Here is a 23,755-nt window from a genome sequence, read left to right on the forward strand (position 1 = left end):
CACTTTCAGTGTCTTAAGTACTAGTAGAGCTATAACAAGATATGAGCAATAGCAATTTAGCATTACAAAACAGAAGAGGATACACTGTAAGAGAGATTCATGTTGCATAGTTATGATTATTGTGCTTAAATGGTCTGTGAAAGGTAAATCAATGTGCCTGGTTACAGTTGAAACTCGTACGTAGTTTCACAGTGAATTATTTAATAAAGTTTCTTACATCAGTTAAAAATTGATGTATCAATTTTTGAAGTTTCTTACTTTTTTTTTATTTTATTTTGTAGGACATCCTTATCACACTTCTAGTGAGGGTAGTGGCAATGAATTTTCAAAACCTGGGCACCAGTTTCTTGGCCAGTAGTTTTGAATAAGTTACTCCTGAGAGGCAAAGCTATAAATGTGTCATATCAGACCTTTCCTTTCAAATTGAGTTAACCAAGCAACCAAACTACTGCTGGGTGTGCTAGTGCCGTTTCATTTAATAAACTGGGGGGGAGTCATGTCAGCAAGTGAAGCTGTATCTTCCAAAATGGTTCTGTGCTGAAAAGGCAGCTGTGAGATCAATAAAATCAAACTGAGACCTGCTGACTATGGAAATTTGGACAACAGAAGTGTTGGGAGGAGGTTAGAAACTTCAGCAGTAGGCTATAGTCACCGTGAAACTACTTTTGTTTGTTATTGATCTACAATTCTCACACAAGAACGCTGCAAGATATGAACAGGGTTTTTATTAAACAAGTGGAAAAAAAAATATGGCCTTGAATAGGTGGATGTCAAATGAGAGCTATGACACGCACAAATTAATTTCACTAAAAATGAATGTAAACAAGTGGTTTTCTTATCATGGCCTTGGTGTTGCAAAGTAAATGCCAATGTAAATTTTGTGTATGTGTTTATGTGTAGGTGTCTGTAGAGGATCGCCTTAAGCAGTTACAGGAGGCACACCGAGATTTTGGACCTGCATCACAGCACTTTCTTTCCAGTAAGTTCTTTGAATTAATAGACACGAGAGATATGACGACTTTCTCAGACACTGACTGATCTTTACTCCAAGTTTCCCTATGGCTTGAGGAAGTTCTCCTTCCATATTATCTACCTCCGTGTTTTTGTAGGGGTGTTTCGTCTTCATAACTGCACTGACAATCTCACTAGTGTGCTTCCCACTGTACCAACTTTCTGAGATACTGGTGGGACCTGGTTATTTTATTCTTTGTTCTCTGCTGCAGTGTCTAACCTGTGACTGTTCCAGAATCTTTCTTGTTCATAACCACATCTTCTCATCCTCTGCCAACTCTTTCCTCTGCTTCCTTTTGTTTCCACTCTTGCTGAGATGACACAAAGGAAGAACTGCCTGGACTTTTGATTTTTTTTTTTGGCATTAAAGACTTCATGTCATACATTCTTGAAACTTCAAATAAAGGGCTGAGGAAAGCAAACATGCATCACTTCCTCAAGACTTTCTATCTTTTTCTGTTTAATGAAAATTTTAGAGATGTAGGCCTATGTTCTCCCATATACTAAGAGGATAAAAAACAGATTTGACGTAATTTCCTACAAGTAAATAAGTTGTGATATCAAGATCCATGTTGATTTTCCGATGTTCTAACCTACATGGTATCATTAGGGCTAATGAGACAAAGTGTTAACCCAGTCACTTCTCCCATTTTTAGTGGAGGGTTTCAATAATGAAGATAAAATCATTGCAGGACTTGACAAGTCAGCATGAAAATGAGCAGCTCTTTCCCAGAGATTCTGAAGTACTGTTTGTCAGTGTATAGCTAAACAACTAATATAATTTAAAACAATAAATTATTCTTGATCTTTTTCTTGACTTAAGTCACAACCATGTTCTGATTTTAAATTGACAGTTTTTCAATAAACAAGATGCAATGTATATAAAATACTACGGCTGTTATGTAAAATAGCAATTCCTAGAGCCACTTCACCCTGTTCTTAAATTGACAGAACAAGCAAACAACTTAAAAAACTATATGATTTATTTATTATTTAAATTTAAACCCTATTAGAAGTATAGCATACTGTTGCCACTGCGGTTTTGTTGCTCTTCCAATCTCAAACTTGTAACCTTGACAGTCATTTTCTGACTTCACTACTGTGTCACTGTTAAGGCTGTTCTGTTCACCTTTCCTCACCTGGACCATTTCAAATATTCAGGTGACTGATCAGGGCAGGGGGAGAATCAATGGAAGAGTCCACATGTAAAACTTGCCAAGAAAAGTTTTGTTTATCTTGACCTGGATCATTTCCTTGATTTGGCTTACAGCCATGTCGCAGTAAAAAACTGCATTCACGAGACTGAGTGGTGAACTGGCTTTCTTGCTGGTTAAAACATTCGTAGAGTTACGTCCAAAGAGACTATGCAGTGCCATATCAGCATGCCACAGCCACGCTTAGGGAATCTTCTCCAGGCTTAAAGAGGCTTTAATTTTGTTACATACAAAAGTAAAAAAAAAAAGGAAAGCTTCCAGAATACGTGTTGGTAGATACCACAAAGAGCTGTAGCCAAATAACACAGTTTTGGAAAAACAAATAATACGCAGTTATCCGTTTAAACTCTTTGTTAAAAACAACCTCCTTCCCCGCACAAACTACAATAAAAACTTGTTAAAAAATGAAAATAAACCAAACTATTTTTAGAGATTCAGATAAACAGAGTTAAAGAACCTATACCTACAATTTTTTATAAAGTCAGTTAAGTGAAAGCAGGGGCAGTAACTTCAAAAGGAAAGTCATTAAAAAGTCATTATATCTGGAAAATTAAAGGTTTTATCCTGACAGGTTGCAAGACTGCATATTCTAAATCAAAATTTTCAAACCTTTTTAGCAGCAATAAATGATTTCAAACTGTGAGGAACAAGTTGAGTAGTAGTCTGAATAAAACAATCTCAAACTCCTAAAATTGCGATTGATATATATGTATGTCTTGTGCAAATCTGCACCTCCAAAACTGCACTTCTGAATTAGAGGGCAGATTTTTATCTGTGCTTGTCTGACAACATCTATTTTATATTTTCCTTACATACCTGTTACTCCTCCTCCAAATCCTGACAGGGGAACATAATTTACCATCACACCATTGTCAACTGACTAGATCCCAGTTATCATTTAATCAGTAATTTTTACTAGCAAAACACTTATTTCTACCTGTTTATCAGAATTATAGAATAGACCAGGTTGAAAGGAATAGAGTTTAAAAGATCATCTGGTCCAACCTTTCACGGGACGTTATCCAGCACCCTGATTCGAGCCCCATAAGTCCAGTGATTTCATCCTTGCAGTGGCTAGAAACATTTCAGTACTAAAAGGACACAGAGCAGCATTTGACACTGCTGTTTGAGTTCATGGAACACCAATTAGATGGATTCATGCAGACCATCACTGAGAAAGTGCTTCAAAGTATTTTTGAAGACTAGCAAATAACGTATTAACCCTTCCTAAAATGTTCTGCAGGAGGAGGCTGGGGTAAAGCAGTATTAGTAGGCCACTACAATCTATGATCCCTCTTTTTGCTGAGCTATTTTTTCCTCTCCCTTCATTGGCAGGCAGAGTATGTTGAACTTTTTTTCAGTGCTTTTGAGATGGAAGGTAAGCCCCTTGCAAGTTAGTTAGTGATCAGTAAATTTATACATCCCTAAAACAGCTAAAGGTGAAGAATCCTCATAATCCATTATTCTTTGTGAAAAGATTACTTTACTGTCTCCTGCCTTTAGAAATAGTAACTTGTTTTTTCTGTAATTAATTTATTTTCCAAGGTTGATGATCCACTTTTTTCTGTTGTGTTTTTGTATACTTCGAAGAGGAATCCTTGAACATCCACATAGTGCTGACTCCACAAGTTCCCTAAAAAATAGCCTAGGTATTCAGTGGCCTGCTCAAAGCACCTCTCAACCATACTAATACCTACAGACCTGCTAGTGAGTGCCAGAATTGATAACTACGATGTTCAGTTTTCATCAGGAAACTGATTTTTGAAATACAGTGGTTGTCTCATTTTCCAGAACTTCATGCAGCAGAGAACTGGTGATGTTTCACAAAGGTTGTTTCTGAACAAGTAGAGTGTGACTTGGTCCATAATAATTAGTAATTTGAGTACATTGTTTAGTCGATATTTGTGTCAGTGAAGAATATCTTTTTATCTATCATAGCTTATAAATTGTATTTGAGCAAATTCCTAGCTGACATAATTAGTGTAGTAGTACAGGAGCCACCATAGGTGCCAAATGGCAACACTAGAGAAAAACTCTGAAGCTGATGGCCACCTTCACCTATCTTGTTGATTTTGTTTCTTTTTTTTTTTTTTCAGAATTATGAATACTTAAGGATTATTTTTTAGTTAGCTACCTCTGTTTGAGCATTTAGCCTTTATTAGTCTTTTTTTCTTTACCTACCTCTTAATTGCTAATGTTATTTTCTTCTTTAAATAGGGAGATGGAATTTTCTCTATTTTTTCCAGTAAATGATGTGGTTTACTTTATTCCTGTATTTTCACAAATATTCTTCTCAGTTAATCTGTGTTTTCAGTTCATGAATGTTTCTTAAATTATAAACCATGAAATTTTGTGTGAGGTCACAGCCATTAAACCCCTTGGGAAGCAGTCAGCTAGTAGCAGGGTGAGACCTGCCTTTCTCTGGAGCTGCAACAGCCTATGGGACTTACACAATTTTTTTCTTTCAAATGGATTCTTTTTTCCAAAGAGGGATGAGCTGTAAAGTGGGCCATGCTTGCAGAACATTGCATTAATTGAGAGTTAATTACTTGAGATCCAATGTGGATCAAAGCTGTATCTCATTTTAGCAAGTTTTAAAAGAGGGGTATTAGCACCCCACAAGTAGGCACTCTGTCTCAGAAATGTTGTCATATGTGTGCAATATAAATTCATTCCATTGTGATGATTGTTTATTTCTACCTGTTCTTTCCATCCCTGGTTCTACAGAGAATCTAGTGAAGTGAGTTTTTTCCATGATAAACCCCTAATTACCCAGGTACTAGTCTGGTAATTTCTGGTAGGTATGTGTACCTGTGGTTTTTTCAGTAAGTAGCTGCTTATAAGTTGTCCATCTACAGTCCTGTTGACCTGAACACTTTTAACCTTTTATCTCCTGGGATCTTTAGATAAGCATGGTTGTAGTGTCATGTTTAACTTCATGCCTTTTTCAGCTCAGTGTGCAGAAGGCTTCTTGATGTTATGGATGATATCCAATTAATCAATATTAATTTGAGTTGCAAATAGGAACTAAGGGTTGTAACTAATAAAAATAAGATTGATATTTCTTCTTTTTTTGACTGTTGCAGAGCATTAATTATAGTAGTGGAATAATTTATTTTCAAAGCATAAACTGATAATAATTGTATAGAGGCAGGAAGACTGGTGTCTACAATTTTCCTGAATAGATAGCTTGCTTGCTTAGAATTTATTATCCTTCTTTGAAGTAGAATCACCACATTTGTTTTCTTTTCAGTGTGGCATCAAATAGATGCCTGGAATCATCTTGATAGATTGCCACAGTTCTCTTCTGCTGATTTTCTAATTACTGAAAGTAGTCGGGGAAATTTTGTTTCCGTTGGTTATAACCATATTAATTTTAAAATAAATAAAAGATAGTTAGATTTTTTAATTTGATACATGCTTTCTAATAACTACCTTGTCTTTATTTCCACAGCCTCAGTACAGTTTCCATGGCAGAGATCTGTTTCACATAACAAAGTGCCCTATTATATCAAGTAAGTTTGCCGTGATTCTTTTTTCCTTAAGCACGACAGAGGGTTTTATCACCATAACCTGGCAGAAAAAGATAGGGACTAAGTAGTAGCTAGAAATGTTACCAAGAGTTTCTCTACGTAGTGTTCTGCTGTGTATACTATGTAGCCGTGGTTATTGCTTTGCGTGCTATATAATTTAGAAATATGTAAAAAGAAATCAATGACAAACCCAAATAAAAACCTCACTCAAACAGATTGGAAACAGCAGGGACATTCCAGTATAATATATTATCAGTGTTCAAACTAGACTTGTTCTTCTGTATGCGGCTCATCCAGAGTATAAACTGTAAAGGGAAAGAAAATCTGAATAAATAATGTATTTAAAAATGCAAAATTTATAACCTGTAGCAAAACAGTGGTGACTAATATCTATCGAGCCCATTCATCATTTTGTACTAAATTTCTTTGAAAATATACATGTGTTGACTGTCCTTCTTTCCTTTTCTTTACCTTATGGAAGTTCTTATAGTGCTTGATTTTAAGGTAAATTATACATTAACATAAATATTTACAAAAATTGTACAAATACCTTGATTACCAAGAAGGAATGGTCAAGATACTTATTTTGAAAATAATAAGGAATACTTAGTTGTGGAGGTAAGGAGATTTTGAGGTGTTCTACTCAGAGCAATCCATAACTTGGCTTTTCTTATTCTATCAGCATTTATTTATGTACTGTTTGCTGGTACTTTAAAGGTCAAAGATTGCAGCTTTGAGAGGAGGATAACCGATTGCCTGAGAGGTAAATGAAATCTTAAGAAGGTACAGTGTACGGTAAGCGAGACCCAGAACAGTTCATTTTAGGCAGAAGGAAATCTGTTAAAATGTTATCAGTTTGAGTTTGGGACAAGGGTAGATTTTTTAAGGTAGGATGATTGTGAATTAAACCTGAAGATGGTTCATTCTGAAAGAGCATAAGGGAGGTTTTTTTACTACTGCCTGTTGCTCATAAATCTGAGAGCCACATTTTGTGCTTCAAACAATTTATGAGTACTTCAGAGCTTTGAAAAGCAGGTAACAGTAAATCTATGTCGATCAAACCTGTTATCATTCTTGAGGTGTGACGGTTGTTTTTAAACTGTCATATGAAGATTAATTTCTTTAAAGGGCTGGAGTACGTAACTACGAAAAGCAAAAACCTACTGTGAAGGTCCTTGAATTCTCTATGAAAGTATTTGTTGCTTCTCCTGATAAGTTTTGCAGGAGGCAACAAAAACTGTGACACACTGGAGAAGAGGTTTCTGGCTCCATCCTGAGTGGAAGAGGAGAGGGCGAAAGTTAAATGCAAAGGTTCACTCACTGCCAAGACTCAGGCAGAAGTGCTATTAAAGTGATCACACCTACGGCAGTAATTCAAAGAAAATGCTGAAGTAGCAAGCTTCAGAAAGCAAGAGGAAAACTACCCTAAGCCTGTGATTTTTTTTCTTATAGGTATGTCCTTACTGGACGTTGAAAGATGACAATTCACTTTGCTGCTCTATCAGAGCTGATAGCTGGAGTTGGGAGGGTTTATCAGATGTGGGTTGAACCCAGAGGGTTCTGTGGAGCTAATCGGTACACTCACAGTTGGTGAACAGAGATAGGAACAGATGGAACAAACTAAGATTAAAGCTTCTTATCTATGCTGAACAAGGCCATTTTAAACTTGAATATTACATGTGCGTATCCTTTTTTCATATTTAATACATTCTTTTGAGTTTCTGAGCATCTCTCTTACCCCACTTCAGCCAAAGTTCAGTTTTCGAGAAATCTTTATTTTATCGTTGCTAGTTCAGAAGAAACTAAGTCTTTCCAGTGTGTACCCTAGGTGCAGTCATGCAAGCTCACCAGCTGGTGGACAAGTATCCACTTGTGCTGTGGGCTTGCTCTGGTGTGTTGGCAGCCCTAGAGACAGATTGGGGCATGAAGCCAGTTGGGACTGAGAAAGAAACCCCAGCATCTCTCAGAAATTGTTTTAATGGTCTTGCACAGAAAGTTTGGTTAAGGAGCAGAAGTGTAGGGCAAATTCTTTAATTGTTGAGGTTTTTATAGTAGCAGAGACCACTGTTTAATTTGCAAGATGGCCTTAATGAAGTCAGCAGGATTAACTATTGCATCTCAAAGAAGACCTTTCCAGTAATCTTTCCCTACTTGCAACATGATATATGCTGCTGAAGCAATGTCTTGTTTCTTGTGTCTTGAAAGAGAATGATGGTGTGTGTAACTGATAGGATTTATTTTTTTGAAAAAAACTTGAGGATGAATACTGAATTTCAGTAGCTTCATAGTCTGAAAAGCAGACTGACCTTGGCAGTTTCCTACAGTTTTTATTTTTTACTGATCTAAACATCATTGTTTTCAGAAGCAGCTAGATAAATCAGAGAGTTGTGGAAGATAAAGCAGAAAAGAACTGATTCTGAATTATGTTATGATCGGGCCGGAGAGTACTCTTGGCTTTAAATACCCTTTTAAATCTTTTTGTGTTCCTTAATTTCAAATAGTTTAAAGAAGAGAGAAAAACAATACTGACACAAAAAACGTCCTGATTGTGTGATTAGTGATTACATGAGTGAGACAATTTAAGAGAATAGGCAACAGGATTTAATGGTGGATGTTTATATAAAAAGGAATGCTAGGAAAGAGGGAAAGATTGAATTAATTTTCCTTTTTTTTTTTTTTTAAATTGTACTAACCCCTTGCAAAGACTCGCCTTTTATGTAAAGCACTGCATGAGTAGAAGAAACAATTATGATGAGTCTCAATAACTATAATTTGAGAGCAACTATATTTACTGTATTTACAGCAAGATTTGTATATTTAGAGGGAAGGTTTAAGATTCCAGTTGTTAATTTTATGATGTAAAGAAGAAAAAACAGCAGAACAAAGATAACAAAAGTATGATCAATGTGGCTGAAAAATGAGAAGTCTTAAAAATTTTGAAAGGGAAATAAATGTTAATTGAAATCAGGCTACTTCTAAATAAGAACACATACTTTTCTTAGACAACCATATATTCGTATATTTACTTTGAGTGCATTTTGTGAGTGTCATTGAATGAGAAATGTAAAATATTCAGAAAGTGACATAGCTGCAGATGATGATGTAGTTGTACCTCTGTTAAGGTATCTGGGAAAAACAAACAAACAAACTGCACTCTGTAATTTTATTGCACACAGAGAATGAATTAAAAAAAAAAAAAAAAGTAGGGAACTGCACCTTAGAAGGCAGGAGGGAATAATTTAGGTAGCAATGAATCTGTAAGAAGAATGTCAAAATGATGCAAGATGTCTGTATTTCCAAATGAGCAGCATTTTTTCTGTTTATTTTCTAACACCAGAGGCAGCTTGCATTTACATGATTAGAAAGGAGTATCTCTGTGAAACAGGTCTTTGTGGCAGCACACCATGGTGACTTGGGAGTCCAGTTTGTTCTCTCCACTCCATTTAATAACAGTTGGCATATCTGCCCTTTCTTGGGTTTTATTTTATCAGGTAATGAAGCATGTGAAAGATCAAAAAGCCAGTTTACAACCTCCTCTGCTGTATACGTTCAGACAGAGGCAATCTGGGTTTGGGGCATTTTGGAAAGGAGCAACTATTCTGCTTAGCTGGAAGAGGGATTTCTAATTCATTGTTCTCAGGTTTATCAAGGTGTGTGTGTGTGTGTCCTGGGCTATGGTGAATATGGTGAACTGAACTTACACACATGATTTAGCCTCCTTATTTTCTCCTCTTGAATTTTCTTAATGTCTAATCAAAATTGTGAAGCAGTGCTACCTCTGTTGATGTAATTTTATTTAATCCTTTTGCCTCCCATTTGATTTTTTTTTCTTAATGGCAGTTGATAAAATGTTTTGTATTTCTGTAGTCTTTGTCTTCTCTGTCAGTAAAATTCAATGAAAACCTTAACTGTAAAATCTTGATGCTACCGGAAAAAAAACTCATAATCTTTCATAATTTATAAAAGAGAATGGAACTAATGAGCATATGGAGGAGAATACAACACAGCAGGCACAGTACTTATGAATGCACTTTAGGTAATGAAAGTGTGAAGTTTGGACAAAAGGTTTGGCAAACTTGCCATTGAATACATATTTCATAGGTTGGTTTGTAAAGGTTTGAGTTTTAATAAGGAGAATTTTCTGTTTTTCATTTATAACTATTTGTATCATACAAATAAGACATCCTTGGCCTCCATAATAGTAAATGGAAAAAAAATAAAGCCTATGTTACATAGCATTTCAATAAAAATATTCTAAATATAAACAAAGTAATAAAGGAGACACTATGTAAGATAATTAAACATCCTTGAGGAAAACATGATGAATGTGTAGAAAACATAATTACCCTGGTGTTTCTCACTGTTTTTCATTGAACTGTAATTTAAGTGTTCTTCAGCAGTGTACCTTTCAGTGCCATAAGTTATTAGATATTTGTACTGTGCAGAAGAAACAAAAGGGTGATACAGAAGAGGTCACAGTAAGTTTAATCTCATGCAGGGCATTACATAGAGCAATTTCTTGGTGTAGCCATTAAATTTATCCATATCAAAACCCTTAGTTGCTGTGCTTACTTTTCTGTAATCCTGCAAAGAGGCTGGCGTAACAAACATCTTAGAAATCCCATGTTATCACCTCCTATATCATGTTTAACTTTATGGGGCACAGGAATAAAATGTTTCCTGCCTCACGATTTTCTAAGGCTCTTAAGAAAGTCTTTCCTGATGTTTGGTTTATGCCTGTATGGGGAAGATGGGGAGAATTAATGGAACAAATAAAATATTTTTTTTTGCTTATTCTAGTTATATGCATAATCCCATTCTTTTAAGTATTAATAAAGTATTTCCCTGAGAAGGGAAAATAAAACCTGATTTGCAGAAAGAGGTAATACAGGTTTGAGGTTTTGAGAGTTTCTTCAATTACCAGTTCCTGTGCTGGTCTTTGTTTTCAATTGAAGAAATGCAGTAGCACATTTTTTAAAATCACTCTGGAGTGATTTTAAAATATCTTCATATAAATTGTTCTACCAACCTCTAAGGTGCAATACCATGGGGATGCATTATGCCAACTCTTTTTTTGCCACAAAACAGTATTTTCTGTTGGGCTTAAAAAGAAGATATACAGCTATCTAGATAAAACACTGACATATTTATGTAGAGGGGATGTTACCATTTGAATTTTGGCAAGGGCAGCAAAGTCAGAGTTCTATGCAAATGACTACAGAAACAGAAAGGTACTTAACATCATACCAGAGTACTGTTTCTTGTGGTGTTTGCCAGGGATTATCAACACAGGCCTTGCTCATGCTAAGAAATGATAAAAAAAACCCCACAAACCTGTTTTTAGTTTTCTTTCTTGTAGAAAAAAGCTGAAAAAGAAAAAATGGAATTTTTTTCACAACTCCACGGGCATCTTGAAACACCTGGAAATGTACAACCTAATCCTTTCACTTCAACAGGACTGTTCTTTTATTTCTAGAGAACATAAGTTAAATGTGCTAACTGTTCCCCAGCTTCTTATTTACAGCCAGGAAGTGTTTTTAAAATGAAATACCTTTGCCAATTATAACTAGAAAGCTGCCACCAAACATGATCAATAAGAAACGCATAGTAAGGGCAAATGTTTGTCATGTAAACTTTAGAGCACTTCATTAATATGCAGGGGGTTTGTAATTTGGATTATTATATGGTTGTAATTTTTTTTTATTTAGTAAAATTTAGACTTTTTAAATTACACTGTCTTCTCAGGTAATATATTAATGGATGCATGTTTTGCTGCATGGCTTACATTGGGTCCATAAGTTTGTCAGAAGAGACCTAGAAGACTTTTGCTCTGAATAACTCAGTCTTTTGATACTAAAAAAAACAGTGCTTCTTAGGGAAACGTTTTAAATTCTTCCCTGACTAAACCATGTGGAAAGATGTAATATGTTCATACTACTTGTGTTACTGCCCTGTAGGCCAGCTCACTTCTGTGATAGCGGAAATACCTTCTTATGCCATCTACTGTACCGAATGAAATCTAATGACCTGTGCTCCTGTAGACTTTGAACAATTTTATTTTTTTTATACCATCTACAAGCAAGATGAATAATGAGCCCAATTGTTGTTCACTTTCAGTCAAAGGAAACATCACCTCACTCTACAAGTAGTTCTTAATGTTAGTTGTGTACTTGTATGAGAAGGTGTTTCTTGGCTCAAGCACCACTGTGACCTGGGACAGAAGTGCCATGGTAGTTGTAACAGAGAGGAAAGAATCTCAGCATTTGTCTGCCCTTGGTTAAATGCTTGTTTTGAATCTTTTCAGAAGTTCAGTGAGATGAGTTTTTTATAGCTCTTTTTATATATATTTACAGTTGCATCTTTTTTTCCTTGGCTCTGTCCAGAGTAGTCTGGCTTTGGTACCGAAGTGAAACCTACCCACAGAATATATTCAGTGGTAGTGGTAGCAGCATTGTCTGTGACAGTGAAACTCCTTCCTCCTTTGACCTGGACAGACTGTCAAGCTGGTGATTCACTCACTCTGAACCCATTCCTCTTCTCTGCTGGACTCATGCACAGAATTGCTCAGCTGTTACCAATGGTTTCATGCTAAATGTTTTCAGATTAGGCTGGCACAGTCATGTTCACCCTCTGTAGTCATTTAGCATCTGTCAGGTAGTAGTGACTTTAAGGTAACTGTGAACAATTCTGGGAGAAGGGATTCTCTCTCGCCTTTTTTCAGTTTCACCAGATGATGTTCACTGAGCCTCCTTTCTCACACAATCAGCACAGCATAATTTAAAAACCTATTAGTCTATACACAGTCTGGCACAAATGTATTTCTCTTGCAAATAAAATAGAAACATAAAAATGTTTTATGTTTATTATTTTATTAGGTATAGGTTTCATGTTCTTTGTTTTTCTGTTAAAGAGAAGATTTAACTGTTCACGTATTTACTGCATTAAATTGAGAAACGAGATGATAGGACAGGATATAAAGGTTTTGGATATCTCCATCACTTTTTCTGCTTCATGTTAAGCAAACAAAAAATAGAAGAAAAAACAAAACAGATTTTTTTGCATGGCATGTCACTTTTAAAGTGATTTTAGTCTTTCAGATAAAGTTGTACTGACACTTTATATTTAAAGCATACAATTTCTATAATGAAACTGTTGTTTGTTCTTAAATCTTGGAAACTTGATTTAACAGGTAAAGTTTGATTATTAAAAGAAGTTCTTATTCATTGCATATTGGTTTATAAATTACTTAGAAGATGTAATCTAAATGGCAATTAACTATACTCACGTCCCAATTAAGCATTATGAATGTGTAATGGAGTATATTTCCAGAGGGATAGTAAGAAAAGGGTGAGGATTTATCCAAGTATTTAACTAATTTTTTGTTCGTTTTTTTTTTAATTAAAAAAAAAAAAAAAAAAAAAAAAAAAAAAAAAAAAAAAAAAAAAAAAAAAAAAAAAAAAAAAAAGAAAAAAAAAAGAGAGAGAAAAAAGGTCTCTGGACCTAGCAAAATAAACTTTGCATTTCTGCTACACTTCCGAGCAACCCACTAGTTGGAAATAGATTTGTTCATGGAACTGTATTTTTAATACTAGAAAACAGGGAACTGAGAAATAAAGGCTGCAATTCAACAAAGTCTTTATAATTATGACTAATTTTGACATATAGTTTCTAATGCAGTAAACAGGATTTGGTTCAGCTATATTGCATGTTGTTTACATTCAGTGCTTGCACTAATATTTCAACAATTAAAATAGAAATGTATTTTTATGTGTACATGTGTGTACAGCTTCTGTCACAGTCCTACCACCTACTTTACTTCTAACATAAAAGTTTGAAGGTGTTTTAGTTAAGACTTTTTTTTTTTCTCAGAAAATCCTAGGAAATCCTTGTAATTTATTATGTTGATAACAAAATTACCTGTTGTTCAGCATTTTGGTATTTTTGTTTTGTTTTGAGGTTTGACTTTTGAAGGGGAGTTCTTAGGAAAGTTTGGTTGAAACAATGTCCTTAAAACAAGCTTTATTAAATTGACTGCATATTGGATCCATTTCTGTGGGCAGTTGCAATGGGTTTTGTCAACAGAAATCAATCCTAATTGGCAACATGATAATTATGGCATCCCACTTAACATGATAGTGGAGACATCTGTCAGTTTCAGGAGTACTTTTAAGGTTATTTAATAAGTTGATCCGTATGAAACATTATATTTTCTGTTCCTATTTACTGAAGCTGTATATGTTCTTCTTTCTATTATACTATAGTCCTTTGGCACTAGGGTATTTGAGAATGCTGCAGAGTCAATTGCCTTTACCTTGGCAAAGCACCAAACCTAGATACATCCCTTTCTTGTTGTTGGCTTCATGATGATTTATTGGTGTGCCTTTTCCAGGAAAATGATTGTCAAGCAACTTGTTTTTGAAATGACTTTTCGGGACAAGGATAAACATAGTGCTGTTTTAAAAGTGTCTGTCTAGAAAGTGCAAACCCACTGATTTAGGTACTGGCATATATTAGCTTTGAAGTTCGGTATATCAGAGCCTTGACCACCTCATTTGAAATATGAAACATGAATGCAATTCATGTGATGATGATATCAAACTGAAATCAAATAAAAGTTTCTGTTCAGGAAAAATGTGTTCAGATGTAAAGATGTTCTTTAATGTTCATCTGAATTGGAGAGTGTTTGCTAAAGCATTTCAAAGTCAGTCAAGGTCTAGCAGAAGTTGTTTTGATTGTTGTATAAATCTCTCTTTTTAAAATATAATCATATGCAGGGCTTCTCCTTCCTTTCAGTTAACCACTAAGGAATAATCACAAAGAAGGAAAAGAAGATTTTTTTTACTTACTGTATCAATAGGAAATACATAATTTTGTCTATGAACTTCCATGAAATACTCTTCACAAAGTTGTGATGATGCCAGATGGACAAACGAGATCCATGGCATGGTGTGAAGCCTGATGACAGGGAGAAGCTGCCTCTGAAGACTTAGGCTAAACCCAAAGCTGGAAGGGTCACACTGGTGCATGGGCTGTAAAATAAAGATCATATCCCCTGTGCAAAGACCTATTTCATGCACTTTCCACTAGAGAACCTCAGAGAGTAATGTAAAGAAGGGCCCTCAGCACTTCCTTTGTTAGGAGTCTGTCTCCCCGTGATGATACCTGTCCTGTCCCTGCAGCTCTTCAGAGCAAAGACCTTCTATCCCATTTTTTTGTACCAGCATAAAACGGTTCATTCTTGGTTGGTTTCTCAATTAAAAAATAAACACTGATGATAAATTACTGAGCATCAACTGAGGTACAGCCACTTATATAAACCAAATGATAATACGGTTCACTACATTTAATGGCATTTAAAGTTGTTATTTATAACAACTCCTCCCTTTACGTGGAAAAAAAAGTGTGCACATTAACAATTGAAAATGAAAACAAAGGTGAAATACATGACATTCTCTTAAAGGTAATTCTATGATCTTTTTAACATGACTTCTCTGATTAATTATCTTGCAAATCTAATTCAAATCTAATCCTTTGTGAATAAAAATGCACAATCATTCCAGCAGCTGATGTTGATAAATACAAGTAAAATGTGACTCACAGAAGGGAACTGGAAATTTCAGTGGACATAATACATGTTTGGATCCCTATGGCTGCATGCTTGAAACCTTGATAAATTGAAACAGCAACACTAAACAGTAGGTAAAGGGATACTGCCTACTGCATCTCTGTTCTGTGAACAGTAGTGTAGAGCACACCCCATAAATGAAGATATTTATTGATAAGCTGTGAGACAGTGATTAGGCTTTCCATTTGACTCCCATGATTTAAAAACTCCTCTGCAACCTGAATGATTTGATAATACATACAGGTGAAGCTTAAAACCATTGTTTTGATATGTATGTGTTCTGGTACATGTGCTCAGATATGCAATGAAGATTGAAATAAAATCTCAATACTTTTTAATTTCTAATTGGTTTTGCAAGTATATTTGTTGTTTTTATAGCCTCGGGAAATTTTTGCATTTTACCTTATTATCTTACTTCTTACCTGCAGAATCAGAGTTCAACTGATATAGTCACAGTTAGAATCAAAAGAAAATATTATTAATATGGGTGGGCTATTGCCTGTCTAATTTTCTTATTAGAAAATCAAGGAGCTGAATGGCACGGATCATGCATTTTAATTAGTGCCAAGGGATTTCTTGCCACTTAAATGCAGAAAATCAGAATATCTTCAGGTTTTTATTCTTTGTGAGTGCGTATGTGTTTCCTGAAACTGATTACTTTGTTCCTTTTTAGTCATGAGACACAGACAACTTGTTGGGATCATCCTAAAATGACTGATCTGTTCCAGTCCTTAGGTGAGTGCATTTCTTAAAATAAAATATTATGTGATTTTTATTCCATGAGTAAAAACTGCATTTGTATAATGACCATGTTTGAGTTACCACGAATTGTGTGTAACAGCATTTCCTGCTTTGCAGTGAGACACGGTCTGCATGAAACCTGGTGCCTTGGTCATGTCATGTGTATTTTCTTTTGCTAATACTAATTCTGAACAATATGCTCTGTATACTTTAAGGCAGTACCTAGTTTCTTTTCTTTTATCTTCAAAAGGAATTGTCCAGTGATATAGGCTGCCTGCATGTTCAAACCAGGATGCTGGTCTGCAAGGAACTAAATTTTGTAATAAATTAGAGGAGCTATGCTTTCAGTAAAGGCTAAACTGTATTATGATACAGTTCAGTGTGCCCTGATAGCATGAGCATTTACTGTGAAATCTCCCATTCTAAGGAGAGAAAGGCTAAAAATACTGTTAATTGAGGGAAAAAAAGTTACTGTACCAGTTTCTAAAATAGAGCTTACAGCTATCTGACTGTCCCTTTTGAAGCACTGCTTACAAAGTAATGGCATAGAAATTGTGGCTTAAAAAAACCCTTTTTTTCTGTTACTGTGACATTTGCTGCCCCCCGTTTCCTGTATGTTATCTGATGGAGTTGTAAATTATTTGCAAAACATACTGTATTCGAGCAGTTGTCTGGAAACTATGAACCAGTGCATAAAATGTTTGTGGAACTCTATCGTATGTATATGTATTACATGTGCCAAGCTAGTGTTTCTAGCTTGTTTCAAGCCTGTGTTTCTAGGAATTCTGGGGTGCCAATCTCTTAAGGTCCTGGACTATGAGAGTCAGGAGGCTTTCCCTGCAGGTGAATTGGACTGGGATCCCAACTCGTCTGTTTTTTTAATTTGCTCTGATATATCCTATTAATTCATTGCAGATAAGGGATAACAGACTTCTTCTAAAATATGAAGATTTATACGTAAACGAACATTATGGACTCTATATTTAGGGCCTCTCATATTTCTGTTCTGCTGTTTCAGCTGACTTGAACAACGTACGATTCTCTGCCTACCGTACAGCCATCAAAATCCGGAGACTGCAGAAGGCACTGTGCTGTGAGTTTGGCCTTTGGGACAAATTGTTTCTCTACAGTACTTGGAGGAGGGAGGGTCGTCTTCAGTTTAACAACATTAATGTTTAGCAGTGGACAAGATTTCATCCCTGGCACATTGTCAATCAATAAAATGGCAGAAAGAATTGCCAATAGGAGGTGTCATTATTGCAAGTAAATGAAATAAGTTAGTAAAGAAAGAGTTACAGCAGGTAAGTTGAAATGGTATGCCCACTAAGAATGCTTTGAGAAGTGATAGGGAAATAGATTTTGGACCTCTTGAGTATTTCATACTGTTCCTGATACAAGTTGGTACAAACTGATGTGGAATGAGCTAAAGTCCTGACCTGTGACATAAACTCAGGTATTTTATTATATTTTAGAGAGTTCCATTCCATGCTGTGTGAACTTCAATTAAAGAGATGTTCAGGCTGCCCAAATTGCGAAGGAAAAGGATACAGATCTGTGTAGTTGGTATTGTTGTTCGTTTTAATCACAAAAAGCTACTAGGACAGAATAAACTACTATTATTAACAGCAATAATAGTATGTGTATATATGCATGTGCAATATGGGTAACGATCTTAAATTTAAATGGGAAATAACAATGCATTTAGTATGCTCATTGGATATTCTGCCCAAACCTATTGACATTTGTTCCTGTTCCCAAGCAATCTAATAATTCAGCCACAGTGCACTCCAAAGTGCACATATATTTTGTCAGTAAGAAAGTATAGGTGTCTACTGAGTAGTCTCAGTGACTTCATTTCCAAAGTTGACATTTGTATCTCCAATTTTCTGTTCTATATTTGCTAGATATTTAAAAAAGCATTTCATATTATATCACAACTATGTTTTTAATTCACCAGCAAGTTGCGTGACTACCATGTTCATTCAAAGTTTAGCAGCCTCAGAAGTGGTAGGTCAGGAGATCTGCTGGTCTTTGGACTTGGAACTTCTCCAAGTCACATAACATATTACACTGAGGTTCCCTGCTCTTTCTGAGTCTCCTGTGCAAAGCAAACTGAATTTTAAATATTATTAAGACTATGAATGGAAAAGCAAATACATAAGAACACACATCTACCAGTAGGAAAATAGGGTGAAGTAGAAAAAGCAAAAGGAAACTGGAAAATTTTTGAAGGTTATGTGGGATGTGAATGAGTGTGAAGATTGCAGATTTTAGACCTTTTGGAAGGTCTTGGCAACAGAGGGTATAAGGATGTTGAAAGACATTAGCAAATTTTCTTGTTGTAAGTTAGGAATCCTTGCTGTGGAAGGACTTTTCAGCCCTGAAGGGTGTACGGTACTGCAGTATGAGTAGGAACAGAAGAAGTGCAAAGCCATCCTAAAGGTGCAAGCAAGAAAGGAGTTGCACAAAGAGGGGTCCTTACCCAACCTCCAGGTGATTAGTTTCCTTTACTGCCTAGAGGACAGCAGGCTGATCTTCAGATGTGTGTCATACTAAATGAAGCTGTGCCTAAGATGATAACTGGCTACTCCAGAAAACTAGAGTGTATCTGTGTACAGCACAGGCTCTTATGAGTACCTCTCACCTCTTCTTCATATGCTGTTCTGGCTTCTCCCAGAATTTCTAATCAAGTTCAAGATCTTAGATTCAAGGTTTTACACCTGGGAAAAAACAGAACCTGTCCTTTGAAAAATTGTCTGCTGGTTTTGAAAGAAAAACTTTTCCTTTGGCATAGCCTACACTTCTTTGTGCAAGAGATGTGGTCCCATTCAAAACCATAGATTCATCTCCCAGCAAGACTAAAGTCCATTATGAGCTTTCCACTTATCAATGTACAGAGTATAAAGTATTCATCAGCATGTACCTGAAAACAAAAAGCAAAGCAGGAAATCAGAAAGCAAGCTAAAATTCTCCTTGTGTATGCTGCTCCTCAGGGAAAAGTGTGAAAAAACAGATGGAACATGACAGATGCTAATCACGCTGCTTATTTCTGACAGGCATACAGATTGTCTAGTGACCTTTATAGACCAGACTTCACTTTCATTACTTCCATAGGCTTTGAAGAGGGCCATACTTTCTGCTCTTTTACTAAAAAATATATCCATTTCTGTGGTAAGTTCCATGGGTAGCTCTCCTACTTCACAGTTTTCAGAAGTGCCTTTCTATCGTCTCGAGTTTCAGGGAAGGGAGGTGGAAGAAGAGGACAGAAGGAAGTAGGAATAAGTAAAGAGAATATGCCAGTTTGAAAGAACCGGGAGTAAAATTTCTCATTTCTACGGATCCAATCTGCCTTATCTATGAAACTGTTTGTTTGCTTCATCTCTATGCTTTGTGGGAAGAGACAACAGCTAAAAATACTTTGTCTTTATTATACACCCATACCTGACAAAGGATTGATGTAATTTGTGAAAACACAATATTGTGGGTTTTTAAGGAAGACATTGCAGATTATCCACAAAGCTTAATGCTAGTGGAATTTTCTCTTTCTGAACAGGAACTCATAATGATCTGGCACAACTTTAAGACCACCTTCAAAAATATAATTGGTGCTGTTCCTTTTGTCATTGTTCACATAACTGATAAGTTCTTGCTAGAGAATATGTCAAATTCCCTTTGACTGCAATGATTCTTAGCCTGATTCTGTCCCATAAATGGCTGAGATAGCAAAAAAGCAGCATGTGCTAGCACCTCCTCTCTAAGAAGAGGAGACTGGTTCAGCACTATCTAGAATTTCTTGACTTTTATTTGTTAGTGGTTTTGTTTTGAGGGAGGGAAAGAGTAATCTTCTGTGCCACTGCTATTCTTTCTTTAGTCTGAGTTACTTTAGTTGTCCATTGTATTTCTTGTATTTTTATCTGTGGATGCCTTTTAAAGGTGTTTGGATGCAGAATGCTTCAGAAAGGCTTACTTACTAAGGCAAAGAAAATGTCAAAACAAATCACCACAAATGGAGATCACTGTAAAATACGACAAATTGCTGTCACAGCCACAGTGTGTGTGTGTATAATGACAAAGGCCTTTTTGGTGGGAACTTCAAGGTCACAGCTGGAACTGGGTGCACAGTCCTACTGGCACCTGATAGATATTGACTTTGCAGTGGGGACTGATAATGCAGTGTTAGTGCTATACAAACAGGTTCAGGAGTTTCTAGTTTGAGAACTGTACTTTAGAAAACTTTGCTAAGGCCATATCTGTCTTCTGGGTAAGTGTCAAAACCCCATGTTTCTGATGAAGTTGTTTACTCCCATTTTCCTCATTCTCTTTTTGAAATAGGAAAGTAGAGTTATGTTTCATCTTGTTTTTTGGCAGGTCTCCTGCAGAGACATACGTGTGCATGTACCTGCATTGTGCAGGTATATAAGAAGGTTGTGAGTTGAAAAGAATAAATCCTTAGCCTCTCTGTCTCTGATTATGTGGGGCAGATTTACTGACAGTGCTTTCCCACTGTAGCAGAAGAATGGGGCCAGAGAGGGTCCTGTGTTGCAGTTGTACTGGGCAGCTATGCAGCACCAGATCCTGACTACAATATTTTATTGTCCAGCATACTTTAGCTCATTTTCAAGAAATTATAGTGCCCCAGATACTGAAGTGTTTTACTGAAAGGCAAAAAAGGAACAAAATCACCACGTATATTCAGAATTCTGTCGCTGAGTTCCTCTAGGTGATTTAAAATTTAAGAATGCTAATAGGAATATCAACCAGACAAGTTGAAGAAACGGAACATTTAGGCACATGGGACTAAAAGCGAGAGCTGTGAGCATTTCCCTCAGTGCAGTCTCTTTGCAGGAAATTTACATTTCTGCTATCGTTTACAAGATCTTTTTAATACAAGAACACCACAGTAGTAGTGCCTGACTATTTTCCGTGGGATTACAGCAGCCTCAAGTTTGCCATTAGCAGCTGCATATAGTTACTTGCTGCTGAATCAGTCACATCTGCTTTAACAGTGCTGAATTATATGGTTTCTGTTAATAGTTTTTCTATGGGAAGATCTCCTTGCTGCAGAAAGGAAAGAAATGGTCCTTGTGCCCATTTGTTGGTTAAAAGCAGGACTGGTCATTCAGCACATTTCAGCAGTTGCAGAATGGTACTGCACAAATGCACTGAAAACAGTGTGGGCGTCATGCCAGAAGTGGCGTGACAGGATAACTGCCTGTACCCAAAGTTTATTTAGCCAGGTGATTGCTGAAGTAAACAGGGATGGAAGTAACTTCCTCTGGTTGTTTTCCATGGGTGGTGTCATCCAAAAGTGTAACTTTAGCTTAATTTGCATTAGTATAGCAGCAGAGTTTTCTTTTTTAGTGCAAGAATACTGAAAATTCCTTTCCCAACTCCCTCTGGAATACTTTGGCAGAAATGTGAATGTGAGACCTTAATGCCAGCAGATCAAGATGAGAAGATAGCAGGCTTAGTGTCTGTTGGACTGCTGTTCTCAGGGCAAGGATGGTTGTGTTAAGCCAAACCCAAAGGCTACAACTTTCTGGCATTCCAAAGCTTTCCAAGTTTATTCTGGCTTTAAAAAGGGCAGCTTTTGGATGCTGGGAGTCTGTTTGTGAAGCTTTCAGCCAACCATTAAGTACCTTCCAGAAACAAAACCAAACCCAGCAAACTGGCTGCAAAAATTCTGGGTTTTTTCTTCCCCCCTGTATAGGTCATGAATGAAAAAACCTGAAAAGTGGCTATCTCCTGAGCTGAGTATTTATGTGATTAGATAGCAGATTATAGTTTTGCACTTGGTTTCACCCTACTCCCTCCACTGCTCCAAAAAGTCGTCAAGGTTACCTTTTGACCTGTGCGTAGACTTGTTTTGTTTTTAAATATGCCTTTTCCAGTGTATTTCCAGCTGCTGTAGAAGATTATGCTGTAGTGAGCGTACTGCGAAATACTTCATGTACCTCAGGTCACACTAGTGGCAAGGTGTTTTGCTGCAATTACCAGTCTGCCTCTTTGATAAATACATGACTGGCATTTGTTTGCAAGCCCGAGAGATGGGCTTAAGAAAACCTCAAACAAACAAACAAAAAAGAAAATTAAAAGCAAACAAATGTAAACCCCCTGTAAATCTGGTGCTGTAAAGTTAGAAGAGAATGTACCAATATTAGTGCAGGGGAGGAAAAGCAAGGGCTGTGAGGTACTGCTTCTCATTTTATGGTGAAGTACCTACTTGTTTTCCATCCCAAGCAAGACTTACCTGATTTACATGGACTGCCCTTCTAGGGTTCTTATTTAACACTGTTATTATCCCACTCTGCTCTGCTCTTGTGATACCACACTTAGAGTACTGTTCTCAGCACAAGAAAGATGTGGACTTGTTGGGGTGGGTCCAGAGGAGGGCCTTGAAGATGACTGGGAGATGGAGTGCCTCTCCTATGAGGACAGACTGAGAGAGCTGAAGTGGTTCAGCTGGAGAGAGAAGGCTCCAGGGAGACTTTTAGCAGCCTTCCAGTACCTTAAAGGGGGCTTATAAAAAAGAGAACAGGTAGTGATAGGACAAGAGAGAGCGGTTTTAAACTAAGAGAGGAGACATTTAAATTAGATGACAGAAGGTGGTGAGGCCCTGGAACAGGTTGCCCAGAGAAGTTGTAAATGCTCCGTCCCTGGAACTGTTCAACGCCTTGTTGGATGGGGCTTTGAGTAACCTGGTCTAGTGGTTCTCATCCCTGCCCATGGCAGGGGGGTTGGAACTAGGTGCTGCTTAAGATCCCTTTTAATCCTAGTAATTTTGTGATTCTGTTTGTTCTATGACTATTGGTGTAGAGCAATTCACAACAAAACTGTCATGTTGGGTTTCTTTCCTTTGAAAGATGGCATTTATAGTGCAAATGTGTCAATGACTCTTCAGAAACTGCTCAGTATGAGCTTGAAATATACTTCATGTTGTTTATACTGCATCAAGCATGCTAATACATTGCAACTAATTTTCTTACTGAAGTACTTGCTTCTATAAAAAAAAGTCACTGAGAATTATGCCATATATGTTTGCTCTCTTCCACTTCCTTTTGCAAAAGGAGTCTCAAAAGAATAGTTTTTATTTTCACCATACAAGCCCCAGATTTTCACAATGAAATTTGGGTGGTTTTGCAGCAAAATCCTTTTAACCTGTAAGATATCCATAGCATCACCAACTGCTGATACAAAGAATCCTGTAATAAAGGAGATCAAAATGTTTTTTGTGAAATCATACTATTTAGTGTTCTGGAAAACTACAATAAATAATCTCCCTGTGTCCCTCTCCCTGCTTTCTTTTAAGCCCTAATTTGGCAACTGCTGTTCAGTTAATCAGGCCTCAGTACCTTGTTAGTGCATTTAAGAGAACATTGCTACCTGAGGATTTGCTTAGCTTTAAATTTAATCAAAACTGAGAGTCATTTTATGGGATTCTGCTTTATGGTCAATGTGAAGAATCGTGTAAACCTAATGTACTCTGTGTGCATCTCAAACAAGGATATTCTAATTACATAGACTACTTCAGCAGCTATTTTAATGCTGTTGTGAGATGTGCAGTGTCATTATGGTGTTCTTATTCTATTTTTAAATATATAGCACTAAATGCTGTTGACTAGTCACAGAGA

General features: G+C 36.5%; 1 protein-coding gene across 1 annotated transcript in view; it reads left to right on the plus strand.

Moving 5' to 3' along the window:
- Window positions 1-23,755, plus strand: part of UTRN (utrophin) — a 374,661-nt gene that overhangs the window by 298,528 nt on the left and 52,378 nt on the right. Inside the window, exons 57-60 of the mRNA XM_027888221.1 lie at window positions 901-979; window positions 5,680-5,740; window positions 16,057-16,118; window positions 17,143-17,217. Coding sequence (XP_027744022.1) covers window positions 901-979; window positions 5,680-5,740; window positions 16,057-16,118; window positions 17,143-17,217 — 277 coding nt within the window. The remainder of the gene's footprint in view (window positions 1-900; window positions 980-5,679; window positions 5,741-16,056; window positions 16,119-17,142; window positions 17,218-23,755) is intronic.

The sequence above is a fragment of the Empidonax traillii genome, unplaced genomic scaffold (assembly GCF_003031625.1).
Source record: "Empidonax traillii isolate 1590-97213 ecotype Southwest subspecies unplaced genomic scaffold, ASM303162v1 scaffold235:size1242204, whole genome shotgun sequence".
NCBI lineage: Eukaryota > Metazoa > Chordata > Aves > Passeriformes > Tyrannidae > Empidonax > Empidonax traillii.